The 21,398-nt window shown below is 40.7% G+C and overlaps 1 protein-coding gene across 1 annotated transcript in view; it reads right to left on the bottom strand.

Moving 5' to 3' along the window:
• Positions 1-21,398, bottom strand: part of LOC143214217 (uncharacterized) — a 51,308-nt gene that overhangs the window by 26,708 nt on the left and 3,202 nt on the right. Inside the window, exon 2 of the mRNA XM_076434956.1 lies at positions 12,372-12,583. Within this exon, the coding sequence (XP_076291071.1) occupies positions 12,372-12,583 (212 nt within the window). The remainder of the gene's footprint in view (positions 1-12,371; positions 12,584-21,398) is intronic.

Here is a 21,398-nt window from a genome sequence, read left to right as displayed (position 1 = left end):
TTCTCTTGCCAGTACGAATTTCTCGTGCATCCAAGTCTTACGTTAATTTTGAATTTAAGTTGTGCCGGCCATTTTGAATAAGCGTTTTGCGAGACATTGCGAAATAAATGGCGAGAGAGATCGTGTTGACGAAATGTTGAGGGGAAAGGTGAAATTTCGTTTGCGGAATTCCGTGGAACTCGGGGCGTCGATTACGGGGCCATTTCTGTTTTCTTTTCGCCGTCGGATTCTTATCGTTGCTCCTCGAGGACCATGAGTGCACTCGCGAAGCTTATCTCGCAATCAGCGACGTTAGGAGCTTGAGAACGGGGTTGAAGGCGGGGGCTGGAAACGATTCTACAAGGCCCTTCACCAAAGAAAACAGGCTGATGCGCTGGGGGTTGATTTCACGCTGGAAAAACGGACTTGAATAAACCGACCGAATGGCAGGCGTTCCTTATTTTTTTTTCCCTCGCGGAATACCAGCGACCGGCTTTTCGAGATTAAAACGACCCGAACCGGGGCTCTCTTCTCTCTCTCTCTCTCCCTCTCTTACTGACTCTTCTTTTCTCTCGTCGTCTCATTCGTTTTGAACCGCGGCGCTTTTTTCCAAGCGTCGAGCTATTCGATCGTGTGCTCGTTTGCAATTTTTAATTCTGAAAAGTGGACGAAAACGCGCCCGATCGTTGAATGCAGCATGCGTTCAAGAAATAGAGCTTTATCGAGGGCTTAATCAACTGCACGGGAGTTTTATAGTCTGCTTTTCAGATGCTCCAGCTATTGAATCTTTCTTCGTGTTTATTCTAATTAAACCCTTGCCGTATTTTAACGAGTCACGCCTGTCACGAAGATTTTAAACCGGGGACCAAAACTGTTATAACCACTAATAAGAAAAGTCATAAAATAACAAGTATTTCATCGACTAAAATCGTATTGGTTACGTTACAATTGTTATCGTTGCGAGAAATTCATTTCGTTCACCTATAACAGTTATCAATCAGAGAAATTGATTTCGATCGCTCATTACAGTTATTAATGAGAGAAGTTCATTTCGTTCGCTCATAACAGTTATTGTACAACTTTCAAATGGTAGACAATAAATGATTTAATGAATTTTTTATTCGTAAAATTAATAGCTACAACCAAAATTTAATGTGACAAACAGACAGATTTTGTGTTGTTCTTATGATCTGTTAATTCGTCTTGTGCGAAACCTGCACGATGAATTTCAGGCTTGCACCATCCGAAGAAGAGTAGACAACTCAATAAATAAGCAACCAAAATGAATTTTCTCATCAATAAGTATTATGAACAAGTGAAAAGAAATTCGATCATCAATAACTGATACGAGCGATCGAAATAAATTTCTCCCATCGATAACTGTTATGAACGATCGAAATGAAATTCTCTCATCGATAACTGCTTCGATCAATCGAAACAGTTTTTCTTCATCGATAACAGTCATCGAGGAGGATCCAATTTTTTGGACACTAATAACTATTATTTGTAACTAGAAAGTATAAAAATCAATCAGTTCGTTCTTCGTATTTTTCTCTTTATATTTTGTGCACACTATCTTAAATTTCAATAATAATCAACTTTGTATTAATGATTGTTACCGTAGAAAATTTTAGAATAGCTGTTATTTTTGGTCCCTGTTTTAAACAAAGCCTAATAAATACATGAATGTTACGCCTTTCTTTTTAAGTTAAATATAATTTGATTCGTTTGTAATCAATGTTTAAACATTAAAATAAATGTAGTCATACAAAAAATATAAATTTTCGTTTCTCTTCTACGGCATTTTTCGTGGATAAAAACGTTTCAATCGCTGTAACTGTAAAGAAAATGACGTGGCAAGGGCTAAGGCAGAAAATGTTAATATTCTTTATATTATACAAAGATGTTCGCGGCTCAGAGTATGAAATAACGCTATATGTAAATTGTGTTGTAATGTCCCCGAGTGTAAACAGACAGACACCATAATTGACCTTGACCAACAATCAAAGGGTTCAAACAGGGTGCGCGATGAATCAACGAGCCCCACTCTCTAGCCGCTTTGAAGATGGACGCGTCCAACGGAAGCTGCGGTAAGTATAACCACGATTGCTCTCGCATAGACTCGTCCTTCTCCACGCGGTGTGCACAGAAATGCGCTTGCACTTTGCACACCAATACCGATAAGCTACGCTTCGACGTGGGATTGTTCTCTTCAATCTAGTCACTTCACCGCGAGCCTTTGTAGTCGACGACCATGAGATTATAAACAGAAGGAAATTTCGCTTTTATCGACGCGCCGCGCCGCCGCGAACCTAACCCGTCGGAGGATTTTCTAAATTAGGCTCAGACGATCTTTCTATACGCTTTACTTTTCTTTTTTTTTAAGGCGGTCGCATCAATTACATCTTTTTACGTTGATTTTGTCCTTTCACTCTTTACAGCACGGAGAAGCAACTTTAATTTTGCGAACGAGGTTATTGAAGATTTGTGAGTGTCTTTTAAGATCGAGAATGTTTCATTTTTCCTTTAACGAGAATGTTACTATCGATAATGAAATCGTGTTTTAGGAGGTTCTTAGGTTGCTCGGAAATTACCAAACGAATTTTATGTTTCACGGTTTTCGAGCGTGGAGCCAATTTTCTTCGCCAATCCCATTCTCCACGACTACAGCTGGTTATATTCGTAATCGTCGTGCGAATAATTGGGAGACGTTCATTAGAACGGCCAAGTGCTCGCGCTAGCAGCTCGCGAAACGTCACGAAGAGTTATTCCTTCGTTAATTTTATTACGTGCTTAAACGAGCTCTGAAACGCGGGAAATTAGTGTGGGGTGGATTCACACATGTCTCGATCCAATGGTTAGTTTCTTTCTTGCTTAAATAAAAATCTGAATTTCCTTAGTGTTCATTAGGAGAACAAATGTATACAATGAAAAATTTGAAGAACGACTAGAATACGAGCTCTAAACACAATTTTGTATGAAATTAAAAATTGTTCATTTGTTACTTATTTAGTACTCTTTCAGATAATTTAAATCACCGATGTATTTGGTTATATATTCCCCGTATTTCTTGAAATATACGGAATGTGAAGAATAAATGTTGAGTGGAAATGAATTCTTTGAGCATTTTTTGAGTCGGTACTCTTATGTTTGCACTGTAAGCTCCTAAAAACTCATTTTTCTCAGCTTGCTAGTTCAGCTATTATAATTGAATGAAGAAAATGTTGACGCTTTCTTTTACACCTCTGTAAAACCAACAATTTTTAAGATTTCAAAAAATTCCCTGAGATACGTTTATACAGGGTGTGGCCGGACGGGTGGTACAACCGAGCAGGCGGTGATACTACATGTAAAAATAAGTCGAAAAAAACGAGAAACATTTTTTCGTTTGACGCTTCGTTTTCGAGAAAATCGAGTTTAAAGTTCTGCCTGGTTCGCGTGCTTCAGTATATGCACAAAGTAGAAATTGGTTGATCATGGTCATTTGTCTGTATTTTCAAACTCGATTTTCTCGAAAACGAAGCGTTAAACAAAAAAATGTTATTCCTTTTTTCGACATATTTTTACATGTTGTATCATCCCCTACTCGGTTGTACCACCCGTCTGGCTACACCCTGTATATCATTACAAATTACAACGTCTCGAAATTTGAACAAAATCCGAAACAGTAGCCCGAAAACTATTCTGAAGCAATGGGTCGACAAACGCATGGCTCCGAGTCTGGACTGCCTCGGAAGTAGTGGGTCAAAAAACGCTTGCGTTTGGGTCTGGCGCAACATTCAGCGGTCTCTGAGCGAAACTACAAACGCAAACGTGTGCGTCGAACACATATCGTAAATCGATCGACGCACGTGTTTGAGTTTGGGCGATGCTCTTCCGCTTGTCTTCGCAAGTGCAATACAAGGAAAGACATACCAAATACCGTAGAAACACAAACTGTATGGATAAACTGGAGTATGGATAACGAAACGCTGCGTCCAGACGAGCAGAGGAGATCCCACTTTAAGGTAGGTCTCGTTGTTTCGCATTTGAATAGCCCGCCCGGAATAGGAGTGGGGATAGCTGCGAGCGTGTATCGAGGTGATCGATCGCGATTCCTCGGAGAAATTCCAACAAAGGGAATTCGGAATGAACCGCGTCCCACGCGAATGGTTTCGTTGAGAACTGCGATGACTAAATGCGGCACGTCGATCGCCAGTTTCGAGAACCTCGCCTACAAACCGATGCGACTGCGAATACGAAGAAGCATCCGGGCATGGTCACGTCATCGCGGACGTGCGTGCCCTGTATTCGCGCGAAAATAGCATGATTATTCGGCCGGAATCGGTCGCGCGACGGACGCACCCCGTTTCGCGAACCTCACGAGACGAAACCACGAGAGCACGCGCACGTGCTAATTAATGGGGCCCATTTTCGGAATTCCAAAGCGTACACCGCCTTTGTCTTAGCCGATTAAGATGGTCAAAACTGCCCTTAGAAGTTTTTCAATGACTATCAAACCAGCCCAAAAATAATCTGAAAAAATTTTCTAAAATGCGTCTTGGGAACCAAAATATGTCACATTTTTTCAGGATTTTAGAACGCATCAGAGACCGGAAAATGCACGGAAAAGCGCAAAATCTAATTTACCGTGTAACCAGCCTCGCAGGAAAGCTAGATGGCTGAAATGTTATTCGGAGGAGTTTTTCTTGGTCAGTAAATTTTATCGAAAATTCATTGAAAAACCTCTAAGGGCAGTTTCGATTATCTTAATCGGTTACGCTCTTTTTAACCGGATTTTCGGAAGAAGGAAAAACGATAGAAAAACGAGTGGCTCGTTAGGCATTCCTTACGGAACGATTTTACGGTCGACCATACATCATCGGCCACGTTTCTTCCTTGACACGGGGCGCCTCGAGATCAGAAAACGCGGGCAGCTGGCTCCAGCGGCTCTAAATAAATCGCTCAAGTGCACCAGGCAAGATGAAACGCAATGAAACTTATCTGCACCACACATTCCCTCCCCCCAACCACCCGTGACATCCCGTGTCTCTACCCTCGGCTTTCCTTTTGTGTATCTCGTTGCTCTTTCTTACAACTATACATATACCTGCACTCTACATATTTCTGCAACTGCATCTTCCTACCAACTTTTTCCTTGCCATTTTTCCATGCGATAAAATTCTTTTTAATACCGCTCGATTGCACCCTGCAATTTTATGGGAAGGAACAACATGTGCCAATATCAATTTTTAATCCCTACGTCTTCGACCACGTTTCCTTTTCATGTTTCCACATTTCAAGATCTTCCTAGTTATTGACGAGTCTCCTGCAAATTGAATGAGATCCCACTATCTTCTTCAAATAATCATTCCGCAGCTCTCCTCTCTCCATTTACGTTTCTGAATGATTGGTTTCTCTTCTCCGAAGTTCGAACGAATTTTTCTTTCGGAAACCAATCGGAATCTATCACGTCGATGTCAGGAACAAAATGGTGTACGTTTCTCCCATTTATTCTTACATCCATTCATTCTCTCAGTCTTCATTTTCACGATACTTTGGAAGTTTCTTCTTGAATTATGAAATGATTGGCATGTACCACCGGAAGAAACAAAATGGTGATCATTTTGAAGAAACGTGAAGGGTCCGGTAGTCGGAATCAATAAATCGATTGGTCCAACTTGTCGCTGTCCATTTCGTTCATAGACATATAGAGATAGACTGCGCGGCCTGTACGAAGCGCTGAAGCCCACAATGGCGGCGTGCGAGAGAGAGAGAGAGAGAGAGCATTAGCCGGGGTCTATAGCGCTCTCTTTCTAATTGATGTGTCGACACATCATATAGAAAGAGAGCGCTATGGACCCCGGCTAATGCTCTCTCTCTCTTACTCTTTGTACCGCGCGCCGCCATTGTGAGCTTCAACTCGCCCATAAGACGGCGCAGTCTATCTCTACATATATGTCTATGATTTCGTTGTTCTTTCTTTGGTTCGTTACCGAGTTTACAAACGATGTACGCTCTCTATCATATTGATGACTGTGTCTCGGCTGTGGGATTCGCTGTGGAAGAACATAATCAGTCACTTCTTTTAAACCGTTACATCGTACAGTGTAACGTTACGACAATCCACTGTGGAAAGTGGCTACCGATTGGTTGTGCCGCTATCGATCGATTGGGAAGCATTAGGTCAACGGCGTAATTACCGCAACAATTTCGTTCCTATTCCCACTTGCTTGTTGCGATGCTGTGGTTAGGGTTCCTGCCACTCGCAATAGACTTGCTAATCAAATTGTCAACAAGAATATAATCTGGTCAATATATAATATGTTTATATTTTTTGAAGATCGAATCTATCCCATCACCAAACGAAAATTTCTAGGGTACCGAAAACAGCATTCAGTATTCACCGAGAAAATCGTCAGATTTCTCGGCCTTCGTTCGATCTAGGAAAATTTCCTAGACGAAGGACATTGCGAGAAGGACATGATCGCCGGCGTATCGGAAGAGAAAATTCGATCACTCGCAATTTGCTCGTTCATTTCCCGCTGGCGTTCGAGGGCAGATGCTAGGGGTAGGTGGCAGCAGGGGTAACTGTTGCTCCATCGAACCAAGAAAACGCTGTCCACCTTCGGGACAAGAGATAGAAGGAAAAAGACACTGATTCGAACCACGAGGATTCCTAGGAAAGACAGATTTCAAGGGTCGGAGACATAGATCCGTCTTCCTGTCTCGATCGGTACGAGTTCCCATTTGTCTGAAATGCGTTTCGGGACACTTTGCATCGAGATTGAAGACGCGCAGATTAAATTTGTTGGAGCCATTTTCATTTCGTAAGATCGCTCTATTTCCTGCTCGGCAAAAGCGTTACGTTTAGCAATTATTCCTGCCGTTGAAACGCTTCTTTAATTGGTCGCCGCGGGCATCTTTGGAGGTAGTACATATACAGGTGGTCCTTTTAAGTAGAATTCGAAGATCAAGGTCATGTTATTATACATATCTGAATGTATTTCTCGATCGGTTACACGCTGGAATAAAAAAAAAATGTAGTTATGAGTCAAAAAACACCTATGACCTTGATAACTATCTTGGAAAAAAATATTCTTGGCAGCTATTTGATCCATCGACACCATGCACATTACGTAACAAATATTTTTTGCATCACAATAACCTGAAGAGATATTTAGCCTGACTTAACAGGGCCACCTTGTATAAAGTGGAATTTTTCTCGCATATAGTGTCCTTTTATTTCGAAAGACAACACTATTTCCTGCCGAGTAAAATTGTTTCGTTTAGCAATTACCCGTACAATTCAACCGCCTCGGTAATTGCTCGCCGAGTCCGCGGGCCGCGAACAGCTTTCGAGGCAACGGAAAGCAAAAGGCAGCACCGCGCGCGGCGCCTGCAAGTTTTCTTGCATGTCAGAGACAACGTTTAACCTCATTCCGGTCCAAGATGAAGGACAACGCGGTGCGCAACAGAGGCCGCAGAGGAAGAAAGGGCACGACGATTGAAACGCGATGGTCGCGTTCCCGTTCCGCTGCGTGGCGTTTATTTAATATTCATAATTCGTTCGGGGCTCTCGGGCGCGTTGCTTCGATCCATGAAAATGCAAAAAGGAACATTGTACGCTGCGGACTCTGGGGCGCTGCGCGGCTCGTAAAGTAACTTTTAGACCGTCCACGATAAAATCGTGTGACTCACCCTCCAACTATTTTCCGAGCGCGGCGCTTGTAACGTTTCGAAAGTCCGCGGACACGACCTCGATTTCACGCGTAACACTGACACACGACTTCACGGGGAGGAAGAAGAAGGCGAGGAGAGGAAAGAAGGAAAATAAATTCAAGATACACACTGGGACGATTGTATTCGAATGCTGGACATCGCGTTTGGCACCCCTTTCATTTTTAACAGACTTCGGAAAAAGGAGGAGGTTACTCAATTCGATCTGTATGTGCCTTTTTTTCTATGTACAAAATATTCAGACACCACTATAGTTTTGACTATTATAGTCCGTACTTCATAAATTTATGGAATAAGAACAGAAAGAAGTTTCACGTATGTTACTATGCAGTGTGTAGTTAACATAAATATAAGAGATATTTATTTACGATAAGTGATTACATAAATAATAAAAGAAAAATGGAAAGTACGCTCATTTTCATGCCACGAAAATATTCGGACACTATCAAAACTAAGTTTATAACACTATATATAAATCTTGTTTTTACAAGTTAATATTGTGTTGGATATCGCATATGTTTTATGACGTGCTGTAATCGCATTGGCATATTATAAATTATTCTTTTTAAATAATCGTGTCTAATACGTAGCCATTCTTCTTGCAGACATCTTTTTAGTTCGTCCTTTGTGTTTACTAATTAAACTAATATCAATTAAATTAATTGTGTTAATTCATCCCATAAATTTTCAATGGGATTCAAATCTGGTGATTGCGGTGGTGGGTGGAGGACATTCTTGCAACTGTAGAATAAGAATTCTTGCACAATACGCGATTTGAGCTTTGGGTCGTTATCCTGATAAAATTTTATCCCACTTTGGAGTCCCATATTATCAGCACTCTTTTAAAAATTGTTTTGCAAAATGTGCAGGTACCTATTTTTATCGAGGATGTCGTCGATAAAAACCAATTCGCCTACTCCATGGGCCGAAATACAGCCCCACACCATCACAGATCCACCACCGTGTTTCACAGTTGGCTGCAAATGTCTCAGATTTAATTCTTCTTTCGATTTCCGCCATACCCTAATTCTTCCATCACTTCCATAAATATTAAATTTGGACTCGTCCTCGATAATTACGTCTTCCCACCACTGACTTTCCTTTGAAATATAGTTCTTTGCAAAATTCTATAAAGTCTATAAAAACGAAGAAAGAAATTTCGTCAGTTTTTTTTTCAATTCACGTTTATTGTAATATAAACATAGAATTGGTTGTTCTTCCTCTATTCAGCCCACAAAAATATTTTTCGACTTGCTAACTGTGAATGACACTCGTCAAGGTGCGATGGAGCAAGTATATATGCCATCAAAGCTTTATAAAAATACTACAAATTTTTGTCAATATCGCGGGTTTTCGTATATTCGCCCCACTATGCGCCGTGACGAGACGGTGTCATCGATTTTCTGCGAGCTCTGTCGCGTGGACAATGCGAGAGTAGTCCAGTAAACAGAAAAAAATGAAACGGGGGGTGTCTCTGATTGGCAACGAAGTCGAAATTCAAACTGCTTTGAACTTTGTGCTTGAACGCGTTACTTTCCTGAACTTGAAGAAGACGCAAGAATTGCTTAAGTGATTGCGGAGATTCAGAAAGTCAGCCAGAATCACAGCCAGACATTAATACAAAGTGGGAACTGACAGAGGAGCCGGGGAAGATAAGAAATTAAGAAAAGGAGCGGAACAAGAGAAGGGTGAGTTTTGAAACGATGAAAGAGCAACACAAGCAGGAAAGTTGGTTTCCTTTTGGAGCCATTATTCGGATTCGTAGCTTATTTACGACAGGCTGATTCCCAAACGTACGTGACCCGAAAACGTCGTCTGCTCGTACGCCTGACGTTTGTGAAGGGGATGTTATCGAGGGTTGAAATTACGAAGTTCGAGACGTGGCGCACGCTATCGGAACCGTCGACAAGATAGAGGAATAAGACTGTGTTTGTTTATTTATTTGCTACACACGGAAGCTTCTGCTTTTGGCATTCTACTTCTGCTATACTTTCGAAGACGCGGCACCTTGGGGCGTGGGCTCTAAATAGATCTCATTAATCACTCGCCACAGCACGACGAATTGTTCTATTATTTAAACGACTGTGGAATTATTTTTGCTTATTACAGCTGTTAAAGCTGAAGAAACGGCTGAATAACTGAATGATTTCCTGCTAAGCATAGACGGGATGAAACGCTATAATTATTGTATAATTTAATCGTGGCTCGTCGAGCGTATAATTGTTCCGTTTGGCTAATTCGATTCGGGTGTTGTTGACATTCAGAGCAAAATAGCTATTTGTAACCCAATTATAGTGCGCACTAAATAATAGTGTAATGCTGAGCTTATGTAATTCTCCGACGTTTATTAACAAGAAATATAATTAAACGCAGAGATTCTATTCGTTCGCGATACACGAGAGCCGAAGGACAGCTCTAAATTGTTTAAACTATTTGAAAATACTTGCGATTCAGGATTATTGTCGATTTTAATCGATATTAATCGAGTTGTAGAAATTTGAATGGAGCCCGATGGTTCTGCTTATTAATTATTAATCCAACGGAACAGAACGTCGAGAAGACGATGGCCGGGTCAGATCGTCGGCCAAGTTGGCAGCGTTCCCGGTTTCGCGCGAAAAAGGGGAGCACGCTGCTCGCAGACGGGCTGATAATTAAAACGCGTATTAATAACTACAAATTAAACGCAGAAAAAAAAGGAAACGGAATCCCGGGACCGTGTTTGATCAAAGATTGTCGTGGCGTCGTTAGAACCATTCGATCAATTTGCGTCGGACTGAAATCTGAGCGGAAGCGTCAGGGACACGTGTCCTGTTTCTTGGCGCTGGCACAGATTTCTGCGAGCAGTATCGGCGTTCAGGATACGCAGTATCCTTTGATCTAAGAGCAACAACTCTGTTCTATACTCTCACTATCGCGAGCTCCTGCACGCTTAAGTCTTTTATAATCAGTTTACTTTGTGTTTAATAAAACGAAACTAACTGTGTTCTCTAGATCCAACAGTCGGTGAAAAATTGAAGAATCTTTAGCGTAATTACGATTGAGAAACGTGCGCGAGTTACATAATGTATGGAATCCTTCAGACTGCAGTAGATTGTGCCCGTATGTGGTCAGACACAGACTGCACAATTGCTCGGTTGAAAGTATTCAGTGATTCCTCTTTCAAATCGAACAACCTTGTTTCTGTCACTTGAACTAATCGCAATATTCTCAGAATCTCTTTCACACGTCGTCTCTCTAGCAAACCAATCCCTCTAACATCCGAAAAAAACTCAAGTCGTCTGGTCGATTTTTAAAAAGGTTGTTCGACTTTGAAGAGCGTCAGGAAAAATTAAGCTAAAAAGTGGTTAATAAAATATATAAAAAAGACTTTCTAAAAACCACGCTTATATTAAAATCCACTAAAAAGGAGAAAATAATATTTTTCCTGGTTCTCCATAAAAGACCGAATCCAGTTAAATGATTAATAATATTTTTCCCTAAAATTTTAAGCTATTAGTTCAAAATTTTTTCTGTTATAAAATTAGTGTCGGTGTAGATAGAAAATTTAATATAAACTTAAATAAAATCATGACATTAGTGATTATAAAAATAAAAGCGTGGAGCGCTAAACTGTATTGACGTAATCTTCGTGGGCGCTCCATGCTTTTACTTACAGTCACTAATGTTATGATTTTATTTAAATTTACATTAAATTTTCCTATCTATTCTATTTCTTTCTAATTGCTTAAAATGTTGAGGAAAAATATTATTAATCATTTAACTGGATTTGGTATTTTATTGAGAACCCAGGAAGAAAATTATTTTCTCCTTTTTAATGCATTTTAATATAAGCGTGGTTTTTAGAAAGCTTTTTTATATATTTTATTTTCCACTTTTATTGTCATCGGAAGCAAGTATATGTACTTACAGTTACTCGAACTAATATCTCGACGCTCTAAAAAAGACGTTAACCTTTTTGATATTGTACTATACGATTTGAACTTTTTTGGGGAGCTAGAGCAATTAGTTTACTACAGGATGTGAAAAGAAATTCTTTCAAATATTGCAATTCATCGGAATTGTAGAAAAGATACTAAAAGTTACATTTTACAAATTTTTTATATGGCCCAATATTGAAAATTTAAAAAATAGGTTTTATAGATCTGTGTGAATGAAACATATTCTGAAAATTTCAACAAAATCGGTCGACGTTGTAATGAGCCACAAACGTTTAATGATGGTACAAATTGCAGATTTTCACGATTTTTATATCTAAGAATTCTCACATCTTTCGATGCCCGTCGTTTTTCCGGCATCAGCCGATTTCGATGAAACATTCACAGTGCACATAATTGACACAGACCTACAAAACGTACTTTTCAAGGTTTCAATATAGAACCACATAAAAAAGTTGTAAAATGCAACTTTTAGTATTTTTTGAAAAAAAATTCTTTTACATCCTGTAGTAAAGTAATTGCTCTAGCTCCCCAAAAAAGTTCAAATCAGTACATTATTAACAAAAGCTATCGTCTTTTTTAGAGCGTGCGAATATTAATTCGAGTAACTGTATACAAAGATTGGACTATGGGAAGAGGTTTAAAATTCGTTTGCAAGATTTTACGCATACAACAACAACACGGCAAGTTAATACAAGTGTGGTGAAAAAAGAGAACTGTCGTAAAAATTAGACTCACCACTGTCGGCGTAGGTCTCCGAGCCATAACCATCCTGAAGACCACTCGCCCACGTGCCCTCGTACCTCGCCGTGGACGTGGTCGATTGTCTGACACCGTATCGACCCTTGAATCCTTGCGACCATTCACCGCGGTATATCCATCGTCCCCGGGTTTCCATGCCGAGCCCGTGCCGCTTCCCATTCTGCCACTGGCCCTCGTAAGCCGATCCACTGAAATCGAATATCCTCGGTAACAATCCGATCCATGGATCCCCGGCCGAATGAATCGCGGCCGGCGGACGAACGGGGTAATTATAGGACCGGCCCTATTCCTTCGCACTTGTTGCTTCCGTCGATCCGATCTTTTCAGTTTTTATGGATCGTACGTCACTTTTATGCTCGCTTTTCGCAGTAATGGTTCTTGGCCTACGAACGAATTTAATTGATCATTGTCCGTGCGGCGGAAGTCGCAAATGTCGACTTAAGAGTCTCTAAAGTCTAGATACTATTGTGTTCTTATACATGCAAGTCTTCTATCTTTAGCATCGAAGAAAATTCTTGTAGTTAAGGGATTTTTAAAAAGAACAGAATGCTTAGAGACGATAATAACGCTTTTGTAGCATATGCATACAACATCCTAGCCGATTAAGTTGGTCACAACTGCCCTCAGAGGTGTTTCAATGGCTATCGAACCATTCGAAAGCTGGCCAAGAACAATCCCTCCGAGTAAAATTTCAGCCCTCTAGCTTGCTCGCGAGGGTAGGTACAGGGTAAATTAGATTTCGTGCTTTTCCGAGCACAGTTTCGAACAAAAACGTCTGAAAAAATTCTCTAAATTGCACCAAAATATGTCAAATTTCTTTCAGAATTTTAGAACGCATCAGAGACCGGAAAATGGACGTAAAACGCAGTCTAATTTACTAAGCTAGAGAGGACCAAAATTTTACTCAGACAGGTTTTTCGTGGTCAGCTTTCGAATGGTTCGACAGCACTGTCCAACAAATTTAAACTTTTTTTATGTTCCACAATTACTGTTAATATCTTGAAAAATTGGTGCAAAAGTGGTGTCTCTCCGTCTTTAACGATTGTTTAAACATCTTTAAACAATCATAATGTATTAATATTGGATATCACTGTATTCGGGATAGTCTACAGAATCTTTTGCTGTAAAGAACAATTCAATATCTTTTATAATAACTTCACAATATTTGTTTAAAGCTGAAAAATATGTTTTTTTTTCAAAGTCATGTTTCTCAAAAACTGTGCGTCTGGGAGAAAAATTAAGGACAGATTCGGAATCAGAGCAAAAAACTCTATAAGAACCACTCAACAGTAATCGTGGAACTATGGTGTTGGACAGTGTAGTCATGGAAAAACCTCTAAGAGTAGTTTTGACCATCTTAACGGACCTTTGTTAAGCTAATTGTAGCATTTGAACGGGCGCGACTGAGGATGAACAGAAATTTTGAAGAAATGTTTCTTCCATTATCGAGTTTGCCACAATCGTGAGCTAAGCGTAAGTAATCAGAGTGACTAGGATGAGCCGGCTCCTCGTACTCGGCTAGCACGAAAGGAACTCATTATCGAAATGTCTCAGCCCCTTCCAGACGCTATCTCTCTCTTTCTTACTTTTTTGAGGAAGTCGCGCGGAGCGAATCCGTCTCGAGGCTCGAGCCGCCTCGCTGCTCGAATCCTTGAACCTGAAGAAGCCATTTTCCTTTCTACGTTAGGGGACGGTAATGGCCATCTTCTCGGACGGTTCGACGAAATTGTTGGGATTTTCTAACAATCCTGCTATTTCTACGAAATTGAAGAGGCAGAAACTGAACCGGCTGCGGACAATTAATGGGAACATTCCGTTTTCGATCGACCGACCAGCTGGGTCCGTTTTATCCCAATATTCGGAGACTTCGTTTCGTTTCTCTTTTGGCTTCTGGCTAACTGAAGTTGCCAGCCGTAGATCGGATTCGATAAACGGATCTTTGGGAAGTACGTGTGCAAATATTCTCTGAAAAAAATAGCCATTTTTTTTAGAACTTGACTAGGATAAATAGAATAAATTTTGGCTTAAAGTTACAAATATTTGCGCGAAGAATTTGGCTAGAATTTGTTACCCAGGAGTTTTATAAAATGTTCAAAAATCAATCGTGGCAGCCTGTTTCGTTGTTCGCGGCGATAATTGAATACGGGATACAGAAAAGGCGCTCTCAGTAAACGGAAAATCTTATTAAGCCCCCGTATGCGAAATCCGAAGTTAACCACCGCGTCAGCAACTCGGCCAACTAATCTTTTAATCGCTCAGCCCGGAGATCTTTATGAATTTTCAGTGCTTCGTGATTTGGGAAACCCGGGTGAAATTCAGATTCCAACTGTATTTGCCGAGACAGGCAATCGAGCGGAAAGCATAAAATCGTGTGAAAGAGAGAGAGAGAGACTTGGTAGATACAGCATTCGATTAATCGTCGTTTCCTTCCGCCATCTTTGTTATCGTTTCTTTTTATTTGTTCTCGGCGTGAACAGTTCGCCGGAGATTATTTCCCCGGGAATTACGCTTGGACAATCGCGACGATGTTCACGTGCCAATGCCGCTTGTAAACACCGCGCCCGGCAGCTCGTTTTAATTAACTAGGATCGGAATTGAAAGTTCCGTCGATATCAGGCCGACGGAAAACTCCAGACACCCTCGGGACGGATAGAGGATCGATCAAAATGGAGGCCGTCCTTCTACAAGCAAAGTTTCTACAATTTTTCTCGATATCGAAGCGTGTGTCGTAAAACGCGCCACGGAGAAAGTCGGCGAAAATTGCACGAGCATACCGAGGGCTCTCGACGAATGTAATCAACGAGAAAATCCTCGAAACATGGAAACAATCTTCGAAAATCGCGGGGAAAATACAGAAACGACTTCAGTCATTTTTCGTCGAAGCGTTCAATTGATTTAATATTTTCTTTTGTGTAGAGAAAATAAATGAGTATAAAATTGCAGAATGATTCTAGAGATTACAATAATCAGACTACAGCACTGAGAGGCAGGTTCGAAGCCGCGCAAATTAAATTTCCAGAATATAGTTCGAGCTCATAATCCGCCAGCGTCGGTACAAACAATTAAACACATCTGTTCGCTGTGGATTGCAGGCGTATCGTGCAGCGTGGTTCGAATAATCATGGTCAAATGTCACTCTGGACAAGTAATTAATCACTCATAAATAAATAGAGTCCTTGTTTCCGGTACACAGATGCACCTCCGCCGGCGATTTTCGTTCGTGGGAACGATCATGAATACGAAATGATAATCCTACTCCCAGTGTTCTCGTTTCAATTAGTTTTATTTGAAACGCCACTCCCGATGCTACCATTTAATCCTTTATGTCCTGAAGGTACTTGCGAAGTGCATGTTTCGTTAAAAAGCGAACCGTGTGTGTTCGCTTGGATATATATATATATATATATTGCTTTTTCACCTTGTTATACTTCGTTTGAGGCTCTGCTATGTCATGCGTTAACGATTGCAAAAAATATTTATACTTAGCAAACGCGTTGCTTGAGCGGACTTGACGTTTCTAGGATGAAGATGCCGGTGCGAAAATAAGAATGACATAATTCAGGATAATCCTCAAACGATCAGTTTTTTATTTAGCTTTAGCCTGAGATCGGCAATTTTCTCGTCCGCAAATGAAGGACTATTAAAGACGATAAAAAGTTCGCATTACCCAATAGCGGTTGTACAGATAAATAAAAAACACTTTTTAAAAACCACGCTTATATTAGAATGCACTAAAAAGGAGAAAATAATTTTTATAGACATTAGTGACTATAAATAAAAGCGTGGAGCGCTAAACTATATTGACGTAATCTTCGTGGCCGCTACACGCTTTTATTCATAGTCACTAATGTCTAAAAAGATTATTTTCTCCTTTTTAGTGCATTTAAATATAAGCGTTGTTTTTAAAAAGTTGTTATATATTTTTTATTTTCTGCTTTATAGTCTTTTTTAAATGGAACGCAAGGTATAGTAATACTGCTATGAAATAGTAAAATATGGAAATACGCGTGATGGAATGAGGGAATGACTCCGAGAGAGACGTCTCTTAATGGAGTCCGAAATTGTCCGAAATGGAACTGAATGAACGGAATACCAAACTGACTGAGCTCCTTCGGTGCGAAATTGGTCAGAGTGGAGTGAGGATGAGTCGGAGTGGGAACGCGTAGTGGAGTAGGGAATGCTGGCGCGCGGAGTGGGGATCGCTGAACGCGATGACGTACTACCGAGTGTCGCGCCACGAGGTGTGACGGTTAATATTAACATTTTTTTTCTCCTGAACGCACAGTTTTTTTAAAATTTGTTTCTTAATAGTCTCTAGCTCATCGGAAAGTGGTTTAAAATTCGATTACAAGATTTGACGCATACAACAACGACAACTCGGCAAGCTAATATAAGCGTGGTAATAATACAATTAAGAGATGGAGATACAAAAGACTGTTGTACTATTTTTAACTTGAAATATAATTTCTGTGCCAACATTTAAATAATTCTTGAGAGAGTAGAGCGGATGGACAAAATTTTCCGCGTGTAACCGCAGATCCACCGCGTTATTGCCATTGATCCCCATAATCTCAGGGATCACCGGCTCCCTTTTCGCGTCGCTGCCATCAGCGACAGTCGTAGCATCGCGATTTATCGGGGTGTCCCTTGTAAAACGTGACTTGACGAAGACCTTGCTCCAGTTTGGACGGAAACGAAACGACGGAATCTCTCGGCCCAGATACTTGCTCGCGAGGAACCCGAGTTCCCCATCTTCCTCTCTCTCTCTTTCCCCTTTCTATTTTCTTCCCACGGGTATTTCCACCCTTCCGGCCTCGCGAGCCACGGGCTCCGATCCGAGGGATCCACCGAAAGAGAATATTAAAAGATTAGGGTGGTTGCTCGCCACGGGGCCATTCCGTGAACCAATGAATTGTTAATGCTGGGACTACCCAAGTGACCTACTTCAGATTTTCCTTTTTACGATTACAAAGGTACACTCTGTAACATAATTGTTCAATGAAGGTGTTAAATATTCAATTTTTTTTTGAAAAATCGTCTATTTCTTTTACAGCAAAAACGTGTATGTAATTCTAGGAGAAATACGATTACTCGATCTGGAAAAATGCATGACTCACCGCACATAATTGCTCGAACCACGCGAAAAAATTACGATCACCCTTGCCACGAGGATTTCCTTATCATAAGGATTTTTCGATCTATTTCAACGTCAGATGAATTTTAATAAAATGGTTTTTTCAATGATTAATTTCTGCTGATGTTCATCAATGTTCACAAGATAGTGCTTGTAAAAATGGAAGTTGCAAAGTGGTTATGTATAATACGTCTGAATTAGAAAGTCGTCTGGTCTGCGTGACTTTCATTCGCGATACGATCGAGCCTCGATCCTCCCAGCGACATTTTTCCTTATCACGAGCCACCACGGAGTCCACCCTACGCTCGCGTAATTGTTTTAATGTCGTTGCTTAATCGATACGCATAGAACAAGCGAGAACTTCGTACCTTCACACCAAATTGATACTTTGATGGCGGATGGAAGGATCTGACTAGGTCATCTTGACACCTTCATGTAATTTCTGTTCAGTGTCGTTCCGTAACAAAATTTATTTTATCTGCTTCTGCATCATTAAACAATCTACAGCCTCCCATCAAATTCAACGTTTATTTACATAATCTGTGTCTGAACGAAGTTACCAATTTATCGAGGATCTATGGATTTATCAAGTTTTGAGGAAATTGAATGAAACGTAAGAAAAATGTTAAATGCAAGCGAGCTATAAATTTCCGAAGGTGAAAGCAATTTTTCGATAAAAAGATGGAACACGATCCCCATTGCATGGCCTACACGATTTGGCAGGCTTCTCTAACACCAGAAAGATGAGGAAATTATATCTCGAGCAAAAATATAGACTTCCAGAGATGAAAGCTTCTTGTTCATCAAACAAGTTCACGTTTCTCTATAAACACAGCATAATGTATGTATGTCGGAAAATCTATATCATGGAATCGGGTTGGATCTATTATTAAGCGTCGGAATTCTTGGATTGTTTCGATAGTCCAAGCATTCCAAGAACTGACATTCAATAATTACTGGAGCACACTAAGAATTCCTGTCATCCGAGCTATGCGATCTTTGACTATTTGGTTTCGCGCAAGAATTTTATTTATGTATTCCTAGTCCGTCGTTAACGAAATAAACAGAGAATTTCAGCTAGAATTAGTTTGTTAATTTATGGGATCGTCGGATGTGAAACGAAGAAAGCGATTTCTAAGTAATCCCCGTTTCATTTGTATGTTCGAGGTTAGGCGAGGCTCCATTGATGAACCGCGACTAAAAATATGGAAAAATGTAGGTCAGTTCCCGTATCCGTCGGAACGTGTGTCAGCAGATGTTAATAACAATTATATTTACGAGCTCTGGTTGGACTGGACTATTTAAAGTCGCGTGACAAAATTTCTTCCGGAACGATCGACGCCTCAAATATAGTCGCCGCGCCGCGCCGCCCGGTTTCGTAGAAAGAAACCATGAACGTTTCACCGATGATTCCGGCCGTATTTCGAAGCTGATTCATTAAATCATGCGAGGAATCTAATAGCGAATAACCAAAGCAATACAACAATCTCCCACAAGAGACTCTTCAGATTCTTGTGTTTTCAGATAAATATAGAAAAATTATAGCCATATCTCGGTGATTCTAAAAAACGTTTGTATATTCTGTTAAACGTCTTTTAACGAAGCCCCTTGAACGTAGTAAGTTGTTAATTAAGAATGGCGAGTTTAATTCTTATTCATTTTCGCCGAGCACTCTCGTAGCTTTTCTTGCGACATTAAATTGCATCCACGATAATCACGCCAGCATCCACGTTTACGGGGGTGGATGCTCGGAGCTCTCCTCGAGACTTTTAAAATGATAGCGTGATTATTTATAATCGAAGAATTATGCGCTCGCCGGGCGAGTCTACTTAATCCTCCCTATCTCGGTTATTCCCGTTGGACTGACCGCGAAACGTAAACGCGTTCGTAATCCATTAGAATTGCGCAATAAATCCTCTGTTCATTAACGCGTAATCATCCTGCTCGGCGAAGTCCGATTATATCACCTACTAAAATTATCGACAAGCCATCGCGTTCTCCGCGACCGTAATGGGTATAGTTGCTACCAGCAGGATCTACGTGAATTAATCATCGGGATTAAAAAAGACGCTAGTTCCATCTCATTTTCTGAACGGAATGGTCGAGACTATTCCACACCTCATCGGAGAAGGTATGTATCGAGATTCGGAATTTCGATCGTTTAATCCTGACACAGAAGGTTCTTCAGATTTTACAGAATGTATGTAATCATTTGTATATTTTCAGTACAATTGCAGCACGAAGCATCTGTGATCAATAGAACTGCGGATCTTGATGCATTTTAAGCAAAATTAAGTAGGTGAAATTCAAAATTGTTGGAAAATTTTCAAAATTCAAGAAGTCAGGGTGTACTCCTTTATTTTGAATGGCACAAAAAAAAAATATTTATGGCATAATTTAAATGGTATTGAAGGAGGAATATCATAGAAGAACGATTTTTTTGTCCGGTTATTTTTTCATAGTTTTTTCAAGGTCATCGTTACTTTTTATCGGGAAAACTTATCTTTTTTATTCCATCTCTTGTTAATGACTTAAGCATATTCAAATGTACTTTTTCAGCCGCTATAAGATGGAACAAAAAAGAATAAGTTCTCCCGATAAAAAGATAACGGTGACCTTGAAAAAACTGTGAAAAAATAACCGGACAAAAGAAATTGTTCGTCTATGATATTCCTCCTTCGATACCATTTAAATTATGCCATAAATATTCTGTTTGTGCCATTAAAAATAAAGGAGATATTTAGGTGGCCTCGTTCAGCTGACAATGAGATTCCCTGTATGATTTCTCCTCCATTAAAATCATTAAGGGAAGAAATAGCATTCGCAAGACAATTTTTATTTTGCATAAAGATCTGCAGTCTAGTGATCAGTAGTTCATCGTAAGCAGCTAACAGTTGCGAGCAGCATCGGAATACGGTCGAGGAGGAAGAGGAAAATTATTTTGCCAGTAGCAGAGGGGAGTGGAGGGGAGACTGCCTGAAAGCGGCCGGAATCCTGGAAACGGCTCTCGGATCCGGGAAGCGATTGTCTGCGGCGTCCGTGAACTAGGTCCTAAACGCTCGGATCCCAGTGACCCGGACTCGTTGTCCTTGCACTCGGTGACCCAGTTTCAGGATCGGGAGAGATTCCCGCCCGGCCCCAGGTATATACCAGGGATATATGTGTCAAGGTCCCTCTGCCCCTTTGCCACCTCCCCAACCCCCTTCGTTCATCTCGAATTGACGGCGTTAGAAACGGTTTTCGCGACGTGGCGATAGAACAAAATCGTCCGCTATTTCGAGACGTGGCTCAAGAAAGAAATTCTTTTCTCCTCCTATCTCCATTTCCCCACCCCCTCAGGTCTTCTCCCTCGGATGTTCAGCTGTCCCACTACGTCCGAGTGACGCGACGTTGACGTCCAACGGATTGTACACAATGCGACCGAAATAGGCAGCCGAACCGGCGAACTACCGATGCTTTTGTGTGCACGCTGGAACAGCTAGCAATGGATTGCGGAATTTCGGGGATTCAGAATTAATTTGGGAATGCCGCTGTCGAATGGAGAGCTGCTCCTTTGTTATCAGCTGTTTGCCTCGATAATAGTGCGGAGTGGTATCACGAGGTGGTTTAGTGTTCTGTTGTGGAGCTCGGCGTGACTTTGGCCCGAATTTTTCTGCTGCGAATGCAGTTCAGACAAGAAAACCAAGTACGAACATATTCTAAACGCTTTACACCCTAACAGCAGCTATTAAACGAATAAAAAGGAAAATATATACACGAAGATTGACTCGGCTTTTAGGGAAATGGTTAATTCAAAAAGTTTTTTCCCCCGCATACTACAGCATACGGACATTTCCTCGCATAGATTGTTCGTTTTATATTCGAAGCGC

This window comes from Lasioglossum baleicum, chromosome 12 (assembly GCF_051020765.1).
Source record: "Lasioglossum baleicum chromosome 12, iyLasBale1, whole genome shotgun sequence".
Taxonomy (NCBI): domain Eukaryota; kingdom Metazoa; phylum Arthropoda; class Insecta; order Hymenoptera; family Halictidae; genus Lasioglossum; species Lasioglossum baleicum.
The sequence above is the reverse complement of the archived record's forward strand: the minus strand, read 5'-3'. Positions and strand labels throughout refer to the sequence as shown.